At 40.7% G+C, this 24,490-nt stretch overlaps 1 protein-coding gene and 1 long non-coding RNA gene across 2 annotated transcripts in view; one reads left to right on the top strand and one right to left on the bottom strand.

Annotated features, from left to right (window-relative positions):
* Positions 1-24,490, top strand: part of PTPRG (protein tyrosine phosphatase receptor type G) — a 399,811-nt gene that overhangs the window by 324,763 nt on the left and 50,558 nt on the right. The window contains exon 13 of the mRNA XM_064667329.1: positions 5,565-5,697. Within this exon, the coding sequence (XP_064523399.1) occupies positions 5,565-5,697 (133 nt within the window). The remainder of the gene's footprint in view (positions 1-5,564; positions 5,698-24,490) is intronic.
* On the bottom strand, positions 1,115-3,150 carry LOC135420193 (uncharacterized). Its single transcript, XR_010433420.1, has 3 exons — positions 2,972-3,150; positions 2,637-2,755; positions 1,115-1,593 (listed from the first exon to the last, which is right to left on the bottom strand). It is a non-coding gene; the product is annotated as an uncharacterized LOC135420193 (long non-coding RNA).

The raw sequence follows: 24,490 nt of genomic DNA, 5'->3' as shown, positions 1-24,490 counted from the left end.
TTACTATGATTACTGCGTCTTAAAAAAGTGGCTTCCATATGTAGGAAACTATATCTGAAATTATCAGCACATGTTAGATGGCAAGAAGATAAGTGAGAGTTGCCTGTTTCCTCCAAATTAACCTTAGTTAAATCATAGTTAAACCTCTGGCGACCTACCTAAGATGAGGAGAAGGAGCTGCACCATTTTTTCAGCTTCCCAGACAAGCCTCTGCCAGATCCCTCAGTGTCCTGAAGAGGATGCTCAACAGCAAAAGGGCTGGGAATGGCTATTCAGAGATGAAGAAGGGCCCATTTGTGCCAGTTTCTTGTAGTAGGGGCTCATTCCCTGTCCATGACCTCCAGGTGGAAAAATTTAGGTTGATCACAAACCTGGCGAGTCCCTGTCCAGACATTGGGAAAGGCTAATTTTTAGTGAGAACATTTTGAGGTGTTATTGGCTTTGGAATGGAGCCTTTCAGTCTGAATCTCTTTGTACCTTCAAAGTCTCTTCAGGCAAGTCCTTCTTTTCTTTTTATCTTGAGCCACCAGGCTTTGATAGGTGAGGTCTGACTAGCCTGGAATTTGCCCAAATATTTTACTAGATGTGTCCAAATACGGCCTGCCTGGCCTGTTGGGAGTGCTGCCCCTGTGAGAAGACACTTGGCAATGCAGGAGAAGGAACTCTATTCCAGGCTTGATCTAGGTTACCAAAGACACGGGCTGGTGAATTAGACTAGCACAAAGCCTAAGACTAGCTGATTCAGCTTAACTGTTTTTCACAGTATTATGGAAATTTTCAATTCATACAGACAGACCTGACCTAGCTCCTGCCAGCTGAGTTCAGTGAAACTGCAGCCATAGCAAGACCTCGTCTATGAGAAATGGCCTTAAAGGTTTTCCATAACAAGGTAAACCTGAAATCAAGACAAGTGAAGCCAAGAGGGCATTGCCAGAAATGTCTGAAAGGATTTCTGAGCATCAGGACAGTTAAGAGTGTCAAGACCACTTTCAAAGTGAGCAGAAAGCACCCCTGCAGTTTACTGTGTCTCATTGTGAGGGTGGAAACATTTTTGGATGCATTTTTTGTCCCAGAAAGCAGGTTTTAAAAAGCTGTCAAGGTTTCAAAACTGTTTTTGTGAATAGAAAGTTTAATCATTTTAAAGAGTAGAAAATTGTTTCATAACAATGTACACTTGTAAAATTAATTATATAGCATCAAATTAGCAGTTGTAAGGAGATAACTAAATGGGGAAGTGCTCATGAGTGTGGATGATTAGAGGAGAACAGGGAACTCATGAGAAATTACAGGGAAAGTGCAAGGCCAATTAGTACATCAAGGCTCATTTTCTTTTAGTGCTTATTTCACACGCACATACACACACCTCTCCTGAGGCCGTGTCATTATTTTCCAAATGGCATTGGCCTCTTCTTGTCTGGTGGTATCAGCCAAGGCTGATGATTTTCTTCTGTCGCCGAACGCTTGCTTGCATTCTCCTCTTTCATTTTCCTGATCATCCTTTTCTCTGTTTTGGTGCCCACATTAGACTAATTGTACCTTTGATCTGCAACTGTTACACACACAGCTGCTCAGCATTGTCCGTGACTCTGAAACCTGAAAATTAGAAAAACAGCAATTAGAATGATACTCTACCAAGAAAGGGGGCAGGGGAAGGGGGGGAGGAAAGAAAGAAAAAAGCGAGGGAAAAAAATGAAAAGCTGGATGATTCAGTTTCATCAGGCTAGAGAAGATACAGTCCCACGGAATTTTGGTTGGTTGTGCCGGACAGTTAAACAGATCCTTTGTTTTTGACAGAAGATAAAAACTGGGCTGTTGTGGGCAAACAGCTGTCCAGTTGGGGCTTTTGCCTGAGTGGTGAGTTGGATCTGAGAACAGAAACGTGAGTTTGGCTCTTCATCCAAATTTCAGCCAGATCCTCCCATTCTTCAGTGTCACCCACTTCTTCTGAGTTCTTCCCACAAGGGGGCTTTGTAGAGACAGAGATGATGTGCAGGGTTAAATTTCAAGCCTGGTGTATGCCTTTAACAGAGACTGAATTTTGGTTTTTAGAGCAGTCTTTGCCAGGTCTGAGGTTACAAAAGCCTTTTGGGAATAACCTCATTAAGATAATTAAACATCTGTGTAATTCCTTCTTCTCCATACGCAGCAGGGATTATTAAGCTGTATTTTCATGTAGCACTTGAGCCATTTGCACACAGGATCACAGAATGGATAAGGTTGGGAGAGACCACTGAAGTCAGCTAGTCCAGCCTCACTGCTCAAGAAGGGAGCACGTTACTCAGGATTGCGTCCAGACAGCTTTTAAATATCTTCAGAGATTTACGTGGCAACTTACAGGAGGAAACAGCAGAATGGCTTGAAAATAAAAGTGAATTATTTGATGTCTGCAAACTATGAGTTTCACATATAGGATTAAATATGATTGGCATTTGTTTACAAAGCAGTGAAAAGCCATGTTTAGCTGTGCACAGCCTGTAATTGTGAACACTGCAGGGATGCATTTAAAGAAATAGGGAAGAAATAGCTGCACAATGACATGAGCTTGTATCAAAGGTAATGCATTTTTAAAAAACATGATTTTGCCTTTTTATCATTTAATAATATGGCCAATACTATTTTTCAAAATTAATTAAGACCTTTGTATAAGTCCATAACTTCATTTACTCAAAGGAAAGATGAGCAAGTTGACTGTCTTTTAAGAGGCCATGTGGTCTGAGGCAGTTCAGCAGCAGGGTTTTGCTTTGGTTAATGGTATCTGTAATGGTACAACAAACAGAACTTTGTCCTGGCAGTTTGTGCAATGATGAGGAATGATAAAAGTAGATAGGTTATATAGTACAGCTATGGTTGCTTATTATAGCAAGCAGTGTTACTTAAGGGAAATAAACATGTTTCTTTTCTCAGGAACCAATTACCAAGAATTCACAGGAAAAAAAGTACATTTCACAAGTGGTAGGAGCCTCTTTCTTACCTTGACCTTTGTGCAAGAGTTGCACTGCCAGAGCTTCCCTCACTGCCTGACGCCATCCAATACTCCCTGTGCCAGGGCTCATCCATCCAGTGCCTGGGTGGAACTGCTGAACGGGTGGTTCACAGAAGTTACGGATTTTTCCAGACGCAGGAGTAGATTTAGCAGTGCCAGGGCTTGTATCATGTGGGACCTCCCGAAACAGATATGCTGTAATAATTTTTATTCCTTCCTACTGGGATGAATTCCAAGCCAGTAAAAGGCAAACTGAATTAATTCAACGAAGGCATATGCCACTGGAAACTGTTTACATTTCTTAGCAAAAATGGAGTTTCCTAGTCCATTTTTTAAGCTTACCACCACCAGCAGCAAGTACAGCTTATGGTGGGCACCATTACAAGGATATGCTGTTTGTTTAAGCTCTCTCAACACATTATTTAAGCAGTGGAAAACACCTAAGACTTTTTCTTCAAAGCCAGCACAGGAACTGTGTCTTTTTTTCTGAAGCACATCACTGCTTGGGCATTCCCAACTGGAATTTCAGGGCCAGCCATCAGCATGCAGGAATGGCATTTGCTCTTCTGGCACTCAGCATACTGAGCACTTTCTTATCCTCACATCTGTGGTACTGGGAGTTGGCAGGGGCAGATAAGTGTGTTCTCCACAGCAGACTGAGTAAGAGGAGCATCGTGAACACTGCAGAATTTAATAGTGTGTATTGGGACTCCAGCCCATGCTGTGCTTACAATGGAATTTAATTTTCTTCCCATGCAAACAGAAACATATGTTTTTGTGTTGAAAGATGTGGAGGTGAAACTAAACAGAGTACTGTCCTTGGAGAGAACTGAAGCAACACCCTAATGGACGTAAGGTGATGGGACTACTTGGCTCTCCTATGAAGCTTTATTACATTGCATGTTTTTTTTGCCTTGTCCCTTTTATCATTCTGATTAGTAAGACTTACCTCACAGGCTTACTTTTTTCGTGCTGATAAATGATTTGAAATGCACTGGTAAAAACTGATGCCTCAAGACTTATGATTTTGTAAGTTTGGCAAATACAGAGAATAAGCCTTTGCTTTAATTTTGGGGTTGATTTTTTTCCTTACTCTTTCTAGTTAAGGAAATCAGAGATGTTCAATCAAAGTGTGCATTCAGTTCTCCCAAACACCCCTCTTATTAGCACCTCATTTAGGCTGCCTGCTAAAGGGCATTACCTCTATCAGCCTAGTTCTTAAAACTAGAAAGATTTCTTGCTGGGCTTGCAGCAGCCTGCAGCCTTGCTCTGTTTTCAGCAGTCAGGCAAAAGCATTTACAATTAACCTTTACTTTCACGTTAGTTGAATTTTACTCCTGCCTACCGAGGAGTATAATCTAAATGCTATTAAAATAGAGTATGACTTCATATTATGTGACATCTGGTGACTTCCAATTATCTGTGTTTTGCCTGCCTATGGTGAAAAGGCAATTACGTTCTTCTGGTAGGATTTGCAGCAGTTTCAGAAGATATGATAATGCAATACTGAACAAGGGCAAGGAATCACGCTGGTGAGGAAAGACTCACATAGGCTAAAAGTAGAAGTCAAGTGTGCATGTTTCAATCCTCAAAATCTGAAGCTGTTTATACTAATCCTTTGACATTATGTCCTGTTGGCAGGTATTGATCAGATACTGCCTGTTTGTTAGGAAACAGGAATAAGATAGAGAATCCTCTTCTGTATTTTTCTTCTATCATTCTGTCTAAACCAATTTATTCATCAAGTCTACACAGATTCGCACAAATTAGGTGTCTTTTGAAATACATTGGTACAGCGTCTATGCTCATTGGCTCCAGTACTTGCAGAAGCTCCAGATATTCATCTTCTATATGATACAATCATTTTAATGAGATGTCATACAAGAAGTGAAGCAGAGTTACTCGGCCAGATCTCAGGATATTGACGAACGAACTTTAATTTCGTTCAAAAGCTGTGGCATAATGATTTCTTCTGTCGGTTACAACACATCCTATTCATTCATTCATCCACCCATCTTGACAATCCATATGCTAAAAAGTGCTTTCGTATGCAGTAACCCACCAGATTGTGACAATTCTGCAAATGATGTGACATGACACCCAACATGTTGAGGATTTTTTATTTTAAGATAGTTACCAAGAAATTTATTTCTGAAGTAAAGTATTACACTGAGCTTTGCAAACAGGGCTGCCCTGTAGTATTGAGAAACAGAGTGCATTTATCTGCAAACACTGATGACGGAGCACAGCGTTTACTTAGTTACCGTGGTGAAATGGCTCAGTGGGGTACTCCACATCTGATAATAGGTGCTTGCACAAAAGAGTCCTAAAAGTGTCTATGAGACCGTAATTACAGGCAGTAGTAAAATCCAAGCCATATGTGGCAATAAACACCATACTTCTGTGCTCTCATGTCTCAGACTGAAGACAAATGGAGTCCCACCCTGCAGTTAGAGGATCTCTGCTCTGTTTACTCATACCATGTAAAATGGATAAGCTATTTGTTTTGTTTACACGTTTTTCTGTACAGTAATTCTTTTTTCCAGTCAGTGATTGGTTTTGTTATCTGTTTAACACACAGCTGGCAAGAACAGCTCCAGCATGGCCACGAGACCTTCTCCTGGTAAAATGGAATGGATCATCCCACTCATTGTGGTCTCAGCACTGACCTTCGTGTGCCTCATTCTCCTCATCGCTGTGCTTGTCTACTGGAGGTGAGCCTGTTTCCTTATCATTGGAAACTGATTATGATTTAAAACACATTTCAGGTGGTGTTTTTAATGTGGCCCTGCAGTTTTTATTTTATTAGAAGTTATGGTGCTAGATGCATTAGATAACTCTCTGGGTGCTAGAACAGCTTTGTTGGATAACTGTTCAGCTGCCTTAAGTATTGATTTTTGTGTCGTGAAAATGGGCTTGGTAGGGCTCCAGCAATGGTAGAGCCAGCTGTAATGGTAACAAATATTTTCACAATTAGTCCCTCCAAAATAGCTATAAAAAGTTATCTCTGTCTTGGCCTTCAGGAAAAGTGGTTGTGGCAGAAAAGCCCAGTGAGACTGACCTTGGTTCCATGGGTTTCTTTACCACAGACCTCCTGTGTAATCTTAAGCAGTTCTTTCCTTCCTTTGACTGCACTCAAGTAAGGGGACTAAGCTTGTTTCACATTCCATAGGGATGCTCTGAGTCAGAGTTCTTTAGCATTGGTGAGGTGTTCAGAAGTGTTGCCTGCAAGGTCTTGAAAGTAAAGATTGCCTCACACCAGTGGACATTGCTTCAGTGGTGGAGATTAGGATTAGCATCAACAAATCCATCTCCATTTGATTTAGAGTAAATTAAAACCTGCAGCACCTGCTTAAGTCAGAACCAGAAGCCAAAGACACCTCATTTGTCTGGAAGTTAAAATTAACCAGGGATTAGTCACATACAAGGTATTTAGGAATTATTTGATTATGTGGGACACAGGAAAGTAGCTTTGATGAGAAATACCATCCCATTGATCATTATATTTGCAGAATCAATTTTAAAAGTACCAAGCCATTTTTCAGTGTTCTCATTTCACTGACAATTAATTGGCCAAATTATTGAGGCTGAGAACATTTGAAATAATTAATAAATAGATGACAATAGCCTTGTGAAAATAATTTCTATTAGCATTTGCAAATAATTAACATGCTTGCAGTAAGACACTGAATAAAATTGCACTGATATGTGCGCACAAGATGAAATTAAAAAGGTTCTGAAGATCCCCTTGTAGTATGCTGTGTTTCAATATGTATTTTCTTCATTTGAAAGACTAAACTTGGTCACATTCACACCAGGCAAGCCCTGGAAGGAGATGGTATATCCTGAAGCACTGTAATGAGGGGTTTGTGATTTTTAGCTCGTGTTGATACAAAATGCTCTTCTACAGAGAAAACATTTTGAAATGCAGTGCTAACAGCTATTATCTAGAGGAATGTTGGTACCTCTCACTGTTTGCAAAACATTTCCATTTCTTTGCAATTTCACTAATGGATCGAGAGAAATAATTGCAAAATTAGTGTTTAATGTGCTCAACAGTGCCATCCCTGAGAAGATATTAAAGTTGGAATGTACTGGCTTAGTGACCAACAGTTAGAGACTAACTTTTGATAAACATTAGTTTCTATTATAGATCATAATATTAGTCTAGTAAAATTAAGGTATGCTAATTAAAGTTAAATACTTTTATCTTCAAAATTCCTAACCATCCACCTCATAAACTTCTTATTTGCTTTGTAATAGCCAACACACACATAAATCAAGGAAGATAAGGGAACAAAGACTTTAGCTGAAACCAAATTACTTTTCCAGTAATGTGTTATTTTTGCATATGGACAATAATTGTTTATCTGCTCTCCATAGCATGCATCAATAGTTAACATTCATCAGCGGCTTTGGTAAAACTATGAGTTTCTAATTAATACCACTGAGAGCAGTAGATCAGTTTATTTGCAAAAAATTGATACTAAAAAAGGTGGAGATTAAAAATTAATATAGAATGAAAATAATGTCATGTAGCAGTCAAAGCTTTTTGATAAATATAAAGCGATAAATTGAGAAACAATAAACAAACTTGAGAGCACATGTGTACTAGCTTCGAAATAAAGTGTATCTACCTTCTTAGTTCTGAGGACTTTTAACAAATACAGGGAATGTGTTGAAAAAGTAAAGATGTGTTTTAGGATAAATCAACAAGCAACTAGAACACAGATTGTCCACAGTAACATTTCGCATTGTGCAAACCATGTCACTGGAGCGGCAACACAGCATTTCATGTGCCCTTTGCAGTGTGATTGCCTTTCCTTGGGAAAAAATAAAATGTTTATCTCTGTTAGTGTTTTAAAGTAAGGAAAAAAAACGATTCACAAACACTGCAGAATCTAATTTAGAAGTTTGAAAGGAACAGTAATTTGGGTTTTCAGGAAGAAATACTTAGCTTAAAATGTAATGGGCAACAACATATGGAATAATTTGCTAAATAACGCCATCAAAGCAAATGGCATGAAAACGAGTTTGAGACAGATATTTCGGTAAGGGAAACGTGGTATTGAAGTGCACAGCAGAGAAACACTTGATGAAAGGATAACCCTCAAGGGGACAGGCATGCTGGACCACAGGGCCTTTTCTTGCACAGCAGTTCTTTGTTTTGGTGTGAGAAAAAGCATTACAAAATAAAACCCAGAGAACTAGAAAAAGCAGAAGAGACATAGTTACCCTTTGGCAATACATTTTGAGGGTAAAACAAATGATATTTTCACTTTCGCATTTTTGAGCATTTGTGGAATTAGATGATTTGAGACCAGAGGTGACATAAGCAGAACAATGAAGCAGAGAGAAGCCTTCTGCTTGTTTCCCTCGCATCAGTGCCCTATTATCCAGGGACCAAAATAAGGAGTTAGGGAAGTTTCTTGTGAAGGTTTGGCAAAGAATTTGTCTCTGTTTGGACTCCTTGTAGCTCATTCCATGATACAGCAAAGAAATAAGTTTTGTGAAGATGACTTGCTGTAAGGAAGCTTCATTTTCTGTTCCCTTTATTTGAACAGGAGAGTGATAGGAAACAGTCATTGTTTGATGAAGCTTTTCCTTTTTTATCTGTTGAACTTCCATGCTGTTTTCATTAGAGACTCCTTGTAATTGAATATATTTGGAAATGATCTGTGCTGTTTCTGAACGAGACTACCTTTGCAGAGGTAATTTGCTGTTCTCAGTTCCTTTTCCGTGTGGATCTTGGACAAATGGTGAAAGAATATGACTGATGTTGAAGAGAAAGGGTCACTTCCATCTTTTTCACATGGTAGCCATCTCAGTAATGAAAAGGGATGGGAACTTGCAGGCAAGCAGCAGCTCTGAATTACCTTTCTACTAAAGTTTCCTGAATTCAGTACTTTTAATGGCACTGCTGTGCAAAGAGGGATGTGTGATTTTTAAGTTGGTAGAGTGGAAAATAAACTAGGTCAGCATAATGAAGCTGCAAAAATTGCGGTGCCTTTTATCCCAGAAAAATGAGGAGAGCACAATCACAGGGTGACCAGGAGCCTTCAGATCCGCTGGGGCCGGGTGGCAGTTGGGCTCCGTGGGCAGGAGGGACAATGACAGCTGTAGTTTCAGTTGGCTTCTGTGCATCTTTGATTCCTCTTGAGGAAAAGCTGGCCTGGCTGATCCTTGAGCTGTCACGGGCATGATGAGGGGGACTGTTGCTCCCAGGACCTCTAGTGCTTGAAACTGATTTCTTTTAGCATCTAGTTGAGAATTTGAGTCTTAGCAGACAGAAAAGATGAGGAGACCAGATCCTTGTTTTACTCACCATATGGATTCACCGTTCGCTTCCGCAGTGGCACAATGGTACTTTTTCTGCTTCCTTTTCTTACATATTGGTTCCTGAAATTGTGTGCTATAGGGACAACCACTGAGTATTCTCAAGAACTGTTAACTGGGATTTTAGGATCTTTGCTGGAGCACTGCTAGCTCATCTAGAGCCCGTTAAAACGTGGGCATTGAGAGGTACAGTTTCCCAAGCACATTATTTTTGCATTTCTGGGCATTTGTTTTGCATCTGTGATTTTATACCCGGACTCACTATCATGAGATCTTTCTGCAGTTCTTCAAGGTCAGTTTAAAATTTGACTTGGGTTGTCTTAAGTCTTTGCCACTGTTACTCTCACAGCCTTTTCTGCGAGCTCCGAGAACTGCAGAGTGTGTTTGGTAGTGACCTCCAAACTATTTAGGGATTGAGTGTGACTTCATTTTTTTTTTCAACAAGGCAAGTTCCTATAGTATGCTGAGCTGTAATATGGCTTGAAACATGTCTTTTCTAGAACTTCCACTACATTCTGTTGCCAATTGAACAAGTCCTGAGTATTGACACTTCAGGGTAAACCCAGGGTCAGTGTCACTTTCTTTTTCGCAGAGAGGCAGGAGGGTGACTAGAGCTGGGAAATCAACTGAAATACTTTCATACACAATAAGTTCTGTCATTTTGGGGGGGAAAAAACATATTTTAGGTGGGAGTGGTGACCTTCCACTGTTTGTTTTCCGTTCTGATTTTTAATCTAAACACTACAGTCCTACAGACTATGGTTTCAAAGGGAAAAAATAAGCAGAGAATATTAAGAAGCAATTAAGATTTTAGAGTTTAGCCAACAGCAACTTTTAAATGGGAACTAAATTATAGCCATTTCTCATTTTCAGCTAAGAGGAAGAAATTAATTCATGACTATAGCTGGAGAGTTTTCTTTTTCTTTCTTTTAAGCAGATACCATAATTCACCTTGAATTATTGCCACCATCAACATTGTGATCCTAAAGACAAAGCAGGAATATTGTATTGCATTTCTTATTAAATCAAGCTGTTTATACAGTGCTAATATGTTTACATTCAGGAGGGATTTTTGGAACAACACAGCTGCTGCCTTTCAAAGAGCAAGCAAGCTTGCGTTGCTTGTTTTATAGTCATGCGTGTATACGAGACAGCTTGGGAAAAAGATGTCTTTAATTTTCCTTAGGCAAAACCCTGTAGAATTTAGTAGACAGTAAGAGTTTTCTTAGATTTCCGTTAAGCATCCTGTCAAATTGAACAGAATCCTTGGGACACATCCTGTGACAGAGCCTTGTGCTTCTCTGGCAGTGCCTTTCTGTGCAGAAGAAATTACATTGAGTACCAGGAGATGCAGGTTCTTTTTCTGACTCAGTCATTGATTTTCTGTGTGACCCGGGGCCAAGTCATTTACGGGTGGAGAGTATTGTTGTTGAACTCAGTGGCAAAGACCTCACTGGGAGCAAGCTCAGGTGTTCAATATTTCAGCATCTGAGTTTTCTGACACTGGTAAAATAGCACTGAAGAAGGTTGGTCAGCCATATTTGTAAATCAACTTGTAATATAGAAATGGAAGCTTCAACGTAAGCCCAAGAACTCTTGTATTTACCATTTCTAGTAACCATGCCTTGGAAAACTACCTTTTGATGTTAAATTCCAGGGAACTTGCACAGCTCCTTAGCTAAGACAGTGTTAAAACTTAATTGGGGGGAAAAAAATAACTTGTGCCTGTAGCAGGTTGTAAAAAGTGCTGAAATTGTTATTCAAACCTATCTCTAGGTTTTATTTTATGAGTACACAATGTGTTGTTCATCTACTGTACTGATTGGAAAAGGAACATTGCAAATTTACAGACCATTGTAAAATTGTTTGCTTACAATGATAAAAGCTTCTTTCAGCTTACTCTGAAATATCTGTGACTCTGCTCATTTCTCACTCATGGAGGATGCTAGGTGGTAACATCATCTGAGACCCTGGGTGTTAATTTTAAGAATGCCTCGGGTGCAGTTGCATGAGTATTTATTTCAGCAGCAGCAGTTCCTGTTGCATCCTCTGTTCCTGCTCTTGCTCTGCCCTCTGTGACCCCAATGCAAATGTTTGTACAACTATGTGAGGAGCTGGATTGTGAAACAATCCATGGCAAAAAAAAAAAAAAAAAAAAAGAAGAGAGGGGCTTTTGTGTCCTGATTTAAACCAGATTAGCTCCCAGTCTGGTTCATGTAGTAACCAGTCAGAGCTGGACCAGCCAAACTGAGGGACCAGCACGAGGCAGGAATGAAGAGGATGGATGGGGATGTTCACTCCGACACTACCCTCAGCGATGCCTGAGGATCATGTCGAGGTGCTTGTGCTCAGCTTAGGGAGGGCTGTGCCCCAGAGCACAACTCGTGTCATCACAGGCAGAGAGGAGAATTAGCCAACAAGGGCAAGAGACCTCCTAAGCCGGAAACGGGCAACACCACAGGGACACGAGGGGAAACATGGAGGTGAGTGGCATACCTGAAACTTCTTCCAGCTTCAGTCTCATTTTTAGTGGCCAAATGTGCCCTGCTCATACTGAACAGGGCATGCCTTTGTTTTCCTCTGGGAATGGCCACATCTAGTCCCACATAATGACAAACAGCCTCAGGTGGATGGAAACAGGGCAGATCACTGGCTTGCAAGTGGGGTGCAGCCCAGCCTGATTCACAGTCTTCTGATGTCCCTGTCTCAACCCAGACAATGCAGGAAAAGCACTTCAGCTCTTATTGCAGAAGATCCAGGTTTTATGTGATTTTGACAGTGCCAGAGGTAAAGGTACTGAATCTTGGGCCCTTTTGTGTTCTGTCTCTCAAAGTGCTGTTCATTTTCATTAAAAGAGAGCAGGCCTGTGATCAGCTCCCTCTTATCCCACACAGGGAACTGAGCTCACCCTTTGTGCTGACTCAGGCAGCTCACTTTCAAGCCCGAAGCTTAGGGCAGCTGCCACTTGCTTGTTCTGTCTGTTGGTATCGTACTTTGAGCGCTCATCATTCTTCAATTATGAGGAAAATCAATATGAAAACTCCTCTGACGGAATCTGTGCTCTTTCATCCAGCAACATACAGCCTGGGGCAAGGGGCAGAGCCCACAGGTAGATCCACTAAGACCAAATCCTAGTGATTCACTGCTGTTCCTCCCGTTGTCAGATCGTGAGGTTTTACCGTCTCCTCTTGCAGGGAGCAGAGCCTGGCTGTTCCCAAGGGTGGTGGGACATGGGGTTGGCTCCCTGCTGGAAAGGCTGAGGCAGGGGAGCTCAGGACCTGCACCCGCAGCCATCCCTTCCCGACTGCTTCCTTATAACCATTTCCCAAATGGCTACTTCAGGGCCTTTTTGAAATCACAGGAGTTGTCAGTTGTTATAGTAACGGACCCCCTGCTGCTGAATTGGCCCCGAGATGCCCATTTGGGCTTTTGAACAGACTAACTCATGCTCATTAGATAAAAAAGAGAGAGAGACAGATTTGCAGATGGAAAGTTGCTTTTTAAGCATGCTGGATGATCTGTTAAGAGCTTGACTGTGGAAAGGGGCATGTTCTCTCATTATATGCCTGTTACTTTTACTCTTTTTTAATTAACGCTAGTTTCACTTTTATCGCAAACCAGAATTCTGCCAGATTCCCCTTTCCTCTCTGGTGAGGCTGGTAGTGAGTTGCTGCTTTACAAACCAATGTATTTTGTCTTGGGAAGGGAAAAGAACTTGGAGAAGCTTAAATGCAGATCAGTGGTGATTTCCAGAACTATCAGGATGTTGAGAAAGCTCAGAAAACAGTACTTTTAATACTAATTATAGAGCATCGGGAGCAAAATCAAAAATCAGTAAGCACGTTCTGACCCAGGAATGTCCCCTTCCAAGATTAGGACAGTCTAGATTTTGCTTCAGGTTTAAACCTGAGCCATCCCACTGATGTTAACAAGAGTGTTAACTTCTGAATAACTTCTGTCAGCTCCATCAGACCTTGCCCTTGTAAATTTGAGTTCAGGTGACTGAAGAACCTGTAGCATCTTAGAGGGTCTCTCAAGGATATGCAATTGCCATAACAATTGCAAATACAGGTATTTGAAGCCAGCTTCTTCCTGTGTCACATATGCCTAGCCTTCGTCTGAATTTCAAGAATCAGTGTTCTCCTCTCAGCTGTCCTGTCAGTGAAAAGCAAATCCAGGTTTATAGCAGCCTGGTATATCTCCAGGTGTAAATAAGGGAGAACACTGGTTGGTTTTATGTGATATACCTTTTCTACAGGGAAGATTGTTGGATCAGGTGGGCAGGCAGGGCTGTTAGCAGAGAGGGAAGGGAAGTGCTCTAGTACGTGAAAGGGGTCTGCAAGGAATACGTGACCTTATGGACCCGTTGTGCTGGGAATGAGGGGGCTTTGGCTTAAATTGCAGCAAGAGGGAAATTTAGGTTAGACATTAGAGACAGCTTCATGATAGGAAAGACAATAAAGTAGTGGCCTATAGAATTTTCCATCACTTCTAGGTTCCAAAACAAAGTTAAGCAGCTCCAGCCAGGAGCACCACAGGAGTCTGATCCTGCACAGGAGCTTCCAGGCCTGTTCTCCACAGCTCTGCGGGGGGAGTTTTAAAGGACACATGTAAGTGTAGGAAAAGAGGAGAGATGGTGCAGTGTGATAAATTGTCCTGTAACTCACAGGCTAGAGCCTGAAAAAGCATTTGAAAGACACAGTTTAAATGCATCATGTTTAAAATGGGTAATGTGAAGCTGATAAAAGACCACGTCTAAGATTTGGGGGGAGGAGCAAGGAAGGGTGCTAGCTTTGGAGAGAGTGAAAGGAAGATACAACTGGGCAGGAAAGAAACTGCAAAGGCAGCTTGCAGAGGACAACTGTGTCAGGAGACCCACAGGTTGGTGGAAAAAAATCTGTTTGGAGTTTTGTTCCATCTGTTCTCCTACAGCAGGGAGCCTAAAAGTAGGGAAGAGTTAAGAGTACAACAATGATTTGCAGTTTAAAAACAAAACAGAGGAGATGGGGTTGGTGTAGCTGCAGTTTGTTGCCCCCATTGCGTGTTAGCTAAGGCACCATCCAAACTGCTCCTGTCAGTATTGCCCCGTTGGCAGCAGTGAGTGCCACTCTGAGGCAAAGATTCTTTGAGCAAACACCCAGGGTGGCTGAATCAAGACATCCCTGGAGAGACTGGATGTATTTTCATGCACAGGAGATAGAGAGTGGTGATTGTTTGAAGAACCAAAATTTCACAGCTGTGAAACCACCCATCTCAGCGCTGGCAATCCTGGTGCCTGCTGGATTGTGATTATTTTAACAGTGCCTTTAAATGAGAACTCTTACTCTAAAAGTGTTTGTAGCATGTGGGTCAGTTGTGTAAACATCTTTCTGCAGGCACTTTTATGGATGTGGCCATTGAACTCAGTGGGAGCCCAGATCAGCATCACCTTTATTTTAAAAGATAATGTCAAGCATGCAATCATGAGCCAAACAACAGGAGAATACGTGCTTCAGGTGTGGAAGACTAGAATTCAAAATATCATCTTGGTGACCTTGAAAACTCCCAAAACCAAAAAGTACACTTCATATTTTTAGTTTGTTAAAAGACATGTCCCATAGGAGCTGAGACATTGGTGCTGTGCTTTGCCCACAGGCCCACCCCTAAGGAGGTGGAGTTTGCGCAAAAGTATTGGCAGCAAGTTGGAAAACTGCTGTTGACACCTCTCATCCCTACTTCGTTTAGTGGTGTAGCCAAATTTTCCCAGCATTTACAGAAATACTTTCTTCTGCAGAGAGAGCAGAGGAGAACAGGCAAGGGCAGCTGAGGTCAGGCAAGGAGGGATCTGCAGCACGGCTGCAATTGATCTTTGTGTTTCGTTTCTGTGGAACTAATTAAATGGATTAATTGCAGACATATTTTTTCTGGAAATGCCTTCCCCAGTGCTGGTGTAATGGTGAGATCTGGAAAAAAAAAAGAGCAACATTTTATCTGTGCAGTTACTGGATTAAAGGTAGTGGTTTATAATTCATAAGCTTGAATAAGTTTTAAATATCAAAATATTCTAATTAAGCTCCACTAAGAACAGGTTGGTAGGTGCTGAGAGATAGTGTGCTATGAGGAGTGTGGCTTTTTTCATAACTACAGTGGTAGAGGATGCCAGGCTGGAGGACACCACTGGCTTCTCGTAATCATCTATTAATTGTTTTGTAAGCTACTGTACAGGAAACTTGTATACAACTTTAAAATTTTTGAGCTCTGACTTTTAAAGCTCTGAGAGGTATTTTAAAAGATAAACAAATGTCACAAATGCCTTTCGTGAAATTAAATCACTTTACAAAAGAAAAAAAGACTCTTTCTTAAGAAAATGGATGCATTCTTTTTCTGTTCCCCTTCTCAGTTCAAAGAAACAATTTGTTTACTTGTTGTCATTTGATCTGTTGCTAGTTTATGTTTTCTATTGATCTGTTGCTAGTTAATATATTTTCTAATATCCTTAGTATGTAAGAGTATGTGTTAAAGTGTATACAGGTATCTCTGGAGTAGTTTCGCTCTCATAAGTTGATAGGTTCAGAGCTAGAGGAATGTCTCGGACAAACTGAATGAAATATCCTATAATACAACTAGATGTACCCTGAGGGAACAGTATACCTCTGCTGTGAAACTGTGAATTAACCACAGCAACCAGATAAATTATATTTTTTCTCTCTCCTTGTAACCATAAAATATAGCTATTGAAGGGCCCTGTGCTGTCCTCAGTCCCACAGCAGCATTTGGACTAACATTAGCACCAGCTATTTCACAGCAGGATGTGGTCTGAGTGTAAAATTATAGGGTAAGAATATTAAATCAGTTCAGCAATCTTAACTGCTTGGATAAATACTGGGAATCTGCAGACTAGTAAAACAATAGCAAACAGGGGTGGACTTCATTTTACTGTCCTTAAAACCCGTGCAATTTAGGAAAAACCTACACAGAGCAATGCACAGCGCTGGTTGTGCTGCTGTTACAAATGTTGCAAGTATGTGAATTCATTCGGTTAGTTATAGAACACTGAGTTTGTTAGTTTAAAAGCAAACAGTTCCTCTATTGCTATGAACAGCATGTGTTTTACTCTACTGACTTACAGGTTAAAATCCATCTGAGTTCTAACTTTTAAGCTGAAACAGGCGTAGGCGTCATGCCTGGGTCTTGATCGGTGGGTTGTTTCGTGTTTTGGAAATCCCGTCTTTTCCAAAATAGAACGAAACTTTTTTAAATGTCCTACAAATTGACTTTTATAATGTAATAGAAATAAGCCCAATTTGAATTTTTTTAAGTATTGTTAATGTTTAAAAAGAAAAAAGAGAGATAATAAATCAAAACATTTCTCACTAATGACAAATGTCCTATTCCCTGGAGGCTCAAATTTGTTTTATGTTTTCTTTCTGATCAAGTTATCGAGTTAAATGGATGGATTCCCGCAGAGTGATTCACTCTCCAAAACCACTTTTTAACCACCATCAGAAGGTTTCCAATGAGTGCTGGTAAAATTCCTCACATTTTGTAGCAGCATGAGTTTATCCCTTTCACCCTCGTGTTAAGGACGTTTTAAGCTGTTATGGATGGAGGCAAGTTCTGTCATACTGCAGGTTGGACTTGAGGCTGGGATGGTGAATCCCTGTGGATGGGGGTTTCTCCAAGTCACGTGTAAAGGGATGTCTTTCCTTTTGCATAGGCATGAGGCTGATGATCCAGGGGCTCCTCAGTGTTGGCAAATCCCTCACTAGTAGTGACTGGAGATAGGAAATGGAGTTTTCCCCTGCTGGTGGATATTTGGTGTAAATGTGGGATTTGAATGGGAGTGAGAGCACAGCCCTCTGCAAAGCAGGGAGAGGGATGGCATCTCCTGAACCCCTTGCTGGAAGTTCCCAGTGAATGTTAGGAAGAGGCAGTCCTCATACTTTCCGTATTATTTTAATTTTGTTTTGCTTTTTAATAAAAGCTCGGGACATAAATGTACCAGAATGGTTAGTCTCCTCCCAATCGTACAGCTCCTTATTTTTGAAGCATTCAGCTGCTATTTCAATCAGGGAGTAAATGGGTTGGCTTTGCAGAGTCGGAAAAGCAAACTGCAAATGCTGGTTTTGTCAGTTAAGGCTGAGACTGGGCTTCTTATCCACAGAACCAACATTTACACAACAGGAAAAAAAGATTCTCCTGGCTCTGATGTCATTACAGGCTTCATACTCATTTGAATGAACTGATTTTTCACCACCTTCCTTGCTGTTATAGGTAGAAACAAGCCTTTTAGCTTAGAAGGGCTTTTCCTGCAATCTGCTTATTCTTCAGCAAGCTTTTCTGTAGGCTTTGCATGACAGAAGTTGAAGTCATGTTTTCTGCTAATACCTGGTCTCCCTATAACTACACAGTTGTCCTCTGCCCTTGCTGTCTAATTTTGGGGACCAGGAAGGGGAAGGCAGAGAATGATTAACAGCCTATTGAGCATCAAGGACATTTACTTGGTTTACATCTGTCAGAGTTACTGTGGACATGTTTGTGATATTAAAGAATGTATAAACTTTATATTTATCAACAATAATTCCTTATTAGAAAAAAATCTAATATTAATTAATAATTAAATCACACCATTTGCATGCACAAATCACCATAGTTTGACTTGGGTGCTATTTAATACTGAATCTATCTAGGCAAAGCAATTTCATATCTGTGGAGATCAATCCTAAAGAATAAAAAAGATGAAAAGATTTTTAAAACAATTTGAGCTAAGAAGGTATTATCTTTTTTTTTCCCTGAGACTATGGAATTAAAATTTCTGCTTTCTAAAGGAAAATGTAGTCATTAGGAAATTTGCAAATGGAAATTAGCCTGTGTCGGTCTTCATTTTTATTTATGTCATTAAATGCAGTCTTTAATTAGCATATATATTATTCATGTTTCAATATAATCCATTTTATAAGTCCAAGTTCAAATATAAAAATCAAAATGGGCTTGATGCACCCTATTGTTCACATGCAAAGCAGTTAACATAGATGTAAAGATATGAGGTGAATTGAAACATTCATATTTCATAAGGATGCAGTCTACATTTTCTGAAATTATGACTTGAACTCTTATTTTTAACTTTTTCTCATTTGCATACATATTAGTCCCTGTTTAAATGATGTGTTAATTCTATTCATTAGACTTCAGTGAATGTTACTCTCCTGATAATCAAGCACAGGTCCCTGGGAAAGCAAATTATGGACTTCTGTGTTGCAAACTCCATTGTAAATGTGACATTTATCACTGCAAAGCCAACTCCTGTGGAGCACTTGGCTGCAGTCAGGAGGGCAGAAGCCTTTTTCTTCTGCTTATGGTAATGATTGTCACCTGTGAATAAGGAGCTGGCACCAGCTCCCTGATGGCTCTTCAGAAATGGTTGGGCACTTCACAACTGCTTCACAGTCTTGATGGTAAAAATGCCAGTTCAGCTCTTTGGGGGAGAAAGAATAATTTGACTCAGGTCCTCACACAAACAGCTTTAAGAAAATGGATGATCAGGAATCTTCTGTTCCATATAACCCAGTGGTGGAGACAAGGATGGGGAACCTACATGGGCTCTGCAGCTCTCTGGAGTGTATTTGGCTGTCAGAGCAGGAGCCTGTAGGCTTGGTGTTGCTGCCTTCCAGATACTCCTGTGCTTCAAGTTCTGCAAGGAGAGTAGCCCTGAAAGCAAAAGCACGAAGGTTGCAGCAGTGTAGCCTTTCTCTGGTTTTCTGAGCCAGACGCTGTAGCAAATGTGGGAACAATCTGTGGGAAGAAGAGGGGCAGCAAACAGTATTGGAGTTAGGGGTCTGCTGTTGCATAGTGATTTGCCAGGCTGTGTCAATTCATCCTTTAATTCTAGGTATAAAAGCATTGTTATCCCAGTGGTAAACTCGAGGTGATAAGTTCAAAAGGTTTTATGTTGATAGGGTGAGCCCTGAGTGGTGCCACACAGGGAGTTTCCATGTGTGCTCTGATTAATAAAAAGTTATTGGGAAGAAGAAAGATTTTATATGGCATCTCTGTGAGGAAAGGCTTGACAGTTTAGGTTCCATCTGTTTTTTTGCAGAGCCTGGACCTTTACAAAAGCAGCACTGATGGACAGTAAGGAATCAGTTTAGCTCCTTGTGGTAGCAGAAGGTTAGAGTTCAACATTCCCTGTTTTTGTTGGCCACAGAGCTACATGGAACAAGTTCCCTGTTGTATAGTTTAAAGGTATAGGTGGAGACCACTACCTGTTGTCCCTGCAGCATAGTTTTGAGGTGCACAGAATAAGGGAGCAGAAGAGAAGAAATCACTGCATTTGATAGACATTGTCAGCAGCTGCTTCGTCTCACCATGTCTGAATGTGTAATCTCACTCTCGGGAGCATTCTGCATGAGAAGCAGCTGGACACTGCTGAGCAGAGAAGAAATGCTCCCATTTCATGAGCTTTGGAGATAACCCAAGCTGCATCTGGGCCCATAGGGAAATAAAAAGTCTGTGTTTTAGTCAGACTGTGATTGTGGTGAGTGGCAGTGCTGTCTATAGCATCTGAGCTTGTGCTTGGATATCCTCTCTTTCCCTAGCAATGCTTCCTGGTACTGAAGGTTTGCAAGAGAATCCCTGAGCTTTACATCAGCTTTTTTTGAAACACTTAAACCATCTTCAGCCCACTGCTCCATCACTCTGTGGACGGTGAGCATGGGGTCCAGTGGGGCTTCTGCACTCTCAAGCTGGGACAGGCTGTGCTAATTCCGTGTGTGATGAGCACAGAGAATCATGCTGAGGAGAAGGGGCTTTAAACTAACCTTAGCCCAGGGCTTAAGGTTATCCACAGTTCTCAGTTTTCTGGTTTTGGTTTGGTTGGGGTTTTTTTATAAGCCTGGAAAGTAGGCAGCTCAGCTAATGGGGAGATTAGGCATGGGATGAACATTTCCGTTCTATTCCTTCTTCCAGCATTTTTTTCCCTTGGTGTACCAGATACAGCAACTGCCCATCCCAGAGAGAGATGTATTGGCAACCTCACTCCTCATTTTGTTCTGGTGACTGGATTAACTCTGACATTGTCATTGTTCTCTAACAACTTTTTTGTATTTACTGAGCTTTCTGCAAAAGAGGAATTAAATTCATATGGGTTGGGTGTTTTCTGTTACAGCTCATGTTCTGTTTTGACCTTCCTGGCTTCACATATTTTCCCCTTTTAAAGTTACTAGCTGTGTCTGAGATCTTAACATCAGTGGGCTATTTTGTGGAAATGAATATTAATGAGATGGCTGCTGATAGCACTGTATGGGTAGAAACAAATGCTTTTATAATAAATGGAATTTAATATTAATTGAGTGGTTTGGAGTTAAAGCAGAATATAAAGTGACAAGCTCATGGCACAGCAAACTGCCCTTTGCAGGAATCCAATTAGAAGAGTGAGCAGCAAATTCTAAGCAAACTTGCTATAATCACATGGGGGCAATACAAGAGTGGAGCATAATTTGGAGCCTGGGACCTGTCCCCTTGAACGTCTCATAATTTCCATGAATCAACATTTAGTTACTATGTGGTGCCAAGTCTGCATTATTCAGCTTTTTCCTGGCAATGCTGCATCCCATTGCTCCAGTCAAACCAGAGGGAGACAGTATGTTTTGCAATAAAAGGGCACATCAATTAAATGCACTGTGTTCTGCTACACGTCTGTTGGAGAAAAGTGACTCATTTGTTAGCCTGATGAAATTACTTTGCATTGAAAATCTTGTGCTGATGTTACAGGGTTTTGCCTGATCACTTGAAGCTGTTACCTTTGCCATTTCCTCAATGAGAATATCAAGATTTGTTCCCTTTCCAAATTGCAGTGTTTGTTCATGACTTGGAAAAATAGATGATTTGCTGAGATGTGCTGTAGATAAATAGCTACATCCTGCCTCGAGTAACCAAGTGCAGTTATCACAGATATATCTTGTGTATAACAAGTGATGTAAAGTATGCATTGGGTTTGAATTGTTCAAAAATAATTTCTCTAAATATTATGTATTGTTTTCATCTGGCAGATGGAGTTGCAGAAGCTGCCATAACAAGAGTTTGTTTGTTGCATTTCAGACAACCTGGATATTGTGTGAAATTAGCTCAGAAAGCCTCTAAAAGGAGGGCACAGGATGTAAAGTGAGGGTGTAGGAGTGATAGCTGGGGCAGGGCTTCCAGGCTGATGGAGAAGCATGTGGGAAAAAAAAAAAAAAAAACAACAAGGAGCAAGTCAATTTATCCATTCTGTCAAAATGGCTACGATCAGCCAGGAGGCAAATGAATAAACGGATCAACAAGTATTTCACACTTGTGTGTTCTCGACAGGAAATCACAGATCTGAAACCAAATGTCTGGGACAAAACTACCAGAAATAGTGGCAAAATACTCTGCTGTTTAGTCTGCCTTTTAAACATTTTTAGCTCACAAAACTCCCTGAATTAAAGCACTAGAATAAAACAAGAACTTGTTACTACCGTTCCCAGCTATGAGCAAAGATGAAAATATTTTGGGTGGGCTTGACAGCAGGACTTTAGTCCCCACTAGAATCTCCCCTTGCCTGCACACCTGGACATGGTGATGGCTGCTGTCTTTCCTCCTGCCAAGCTCACAGTCTGATTGCTGCACTGATGGCAACCAAAGCAGCACCACAGATCTCATCAGAGCAGGGAAATGAAATGCATGAATACAGCAGGAGGAAAATGGATGTGACTTGCCAGAGGTGTCAGGGCTGAACAGTTCACCCAGGAGATCTACGTTCCTCGAGGACAGTGTGTGTGCCTGTGCAGCCACGTACCTTCATGTGCTTCAAGGAAAGGAAATGCGGAGCCAAGAGTGTGTGTTTAATTACGTGTCTCCTTCTGAGCAAGTGCCTGCTGGATGCAGGCACGTTTCTTCATACTTTAGGAGGCATTCATGTGTTCTTCCTAAGATGTGAACTGCAGTTCTTGTGGGCTTTTTTCTCTCCTTTTCCCCAGTTCCACATTTATCATTTATAACCTACACTGAAAAGTTATAAAGAGCTTAATAAAAGGTAGATTAAAGCTTTAGAAGTAGATCAAATAAAGAGAACGGTCCATAAATAGAAAATATATTAAACTGTATCTGGTGTTAAGGGCTCTAATAATTAACGTGAGTTGACTGAATTTCTCTCGTTTTGCTTATCTGCAATGAACTTTTATATCAAAATGTTCTGCTCCTGTGATTAGCAGCTGTTTCCACACACTGATTAAAACAACAGGAAAGCAAGGGTTTTTTGCCTGAGTGCATACTTACTGAAAAAGAGTTTGTCGTGAGGATGAAAGCAGTCTCTAGTTTTCTGTTTCTAATTTTCAAAATAATTTCAACTGATTTTTTAAAAGCAAAATCTCTACTATGTCTGTTACTTTATGATTTTTCAATTCTTGACTCTTTTATATAATTGGGAGCCTGCTAATAGACATTGTGGTAATTTTTTTGATATGCCTCATAATTCGAATCCTTTTTGTGTAAGAAATGTGTATTTCCTTGGCACTAAAATTCAAGAAGCTTTGAATGGGTTATGGGCGTGAAACTTCAAAGTGTCCTTTTTTAATAAATATTTTGAAAAAGGAACTCTTCCTCACTTCATTTCACACACTGTCAGGATCATCCCTCTAGTCTCCTCTGCCTCATGGTGTGGTGGATTCTACCTCCATTACTTGCTTATAACTCTAGATTTTTTCTTATGGCTTATTTGGTCTGTGGAGATGGTAGTTTAAAACATATGTTGTTTTTATTTTCTGTGCTTCTTTATTATGCCTGTGTATGCTTAATGCTGCTGTCTGCTTTTTTGGTATTAATAAGATTTTTCTTGTAGTTTAATTATCTCGGGATTTGTTTATATTGTTGTTGTTGATGCTATTTATTTTTTAGAAACATTCTCACAGAAAATACAGCAGTTTAATGCAACTGCTACTGGAAGGGTCCTACTGATACGGGGGCTTTTTATTGTGATACATTAATTGCCGTGGGTCTGTGGTGCCTGGTGAAGAGAGCCCAGTGGATTTGTTCACACCACACTGACTGCTCGACTTAACCAGAGCCCCACTTCAGCAAATACAGCTTACTTCTCTGCAGCACAGCTCTGTTAGTGCAGAGCAGTGCAGAGCTGTGCCCAGGGTAGTAATCCCAGCAGATAAGGAGTGCCTGCACATCTCCTGGTATCTGACTCGGGGATTTTTCCAGAGCTAGCTGGGGTTGTGTTCCACATACCACAGCAGAATACACAACGTGGTATTTCTCAGTGGTTTGGTTCAGTGGATGGCAGTTTATTGTCCCCACAGTTGTGTTTCCTTGTCACATTTGTTAACCTTTGAATGCAAGAAACTCATTAAAGCAATTCCTCAGACACACATACTCCAGGCTTCCCCAGAGCTCTCGAGTCAGTACCAGATTAGCAGCAGCGACAGCAAGAAGCAAATCTCCAAATGGGTTGATTGATAGCGAGATTAATGATCCTCAAGACTTCTGTCCAGGTTTATTATTTGGCAGCTTACAAATCTTTGCTTTCAGGGAAATGGGTGGGGAGGAAGGACCAGCTGGCTGCCACCCGGTCTGTCTGTATTAGCGTGATGAGGTGATGTACGTAGCCCTGTCAGAGCACTAGCATTAAGTAGTGTATTTTCAATGTTCTCATTATCTACCAGGTACTAAATGATTTGCTTCTCTGCTCTTGGCACCAGCTGCTCATTTCTTTTCCTTTGTGCTGTGCTTCCAGAGATGTAATGCCATTTCTAATTGTGTTTTAAACAGAGTTAGCAGAGAGACCATAAAAATTTTTACATAGCTATTTCTTGTTGAAATGGCCAATGAAAAAAGCCCACCCTCCAAATACACAGTGATTAAGAAAGAAAGGAAGTAATCACACTTTTAATATTTTATCTTGGCCCCAAATAAGGTAAACATGAATTACGTCCAGCAGTGTTGGGAAATCTTCCTAGTTCTCCCATGCAGCTTTAGTCCAGGTGCATGTGGACATGTGTGTTGAGAAAGATGGAGCTTCCCATTGAGTATTTCATTACATTTAACAAACTGGCATTTCTGCCTGAAGATGGCAGGGCCATTAAAACAGAGGAAAAAGCTGTGTCTAAATTTTTAGCAGATTTTTGTGTTAATCTTAGATCCTAGACTGCAGCTGGAGATACCTAAAATGTC

This window comes from Pseudopipra pipra, chromosome 11 (assembly GCF_036250125.1).
Source record: "Pseudopipra pipra isolate bDixPip1 chromosome 11, bDixPip1.hap1, whole genome shotgun sequence".
In the NCBI taxonomy this organism is placed as follows: domain Eukaryota; kingdom Metazoa; phylum Chordata; class Aves; order Passeriformes; family Pipridae; genus Pseudopipra; species Pseudopipra pipra.
Note: the sequence above shows the minus strand (reverse complement) of the source record. Positions and strands in the feature narration are given on the sequence as shown.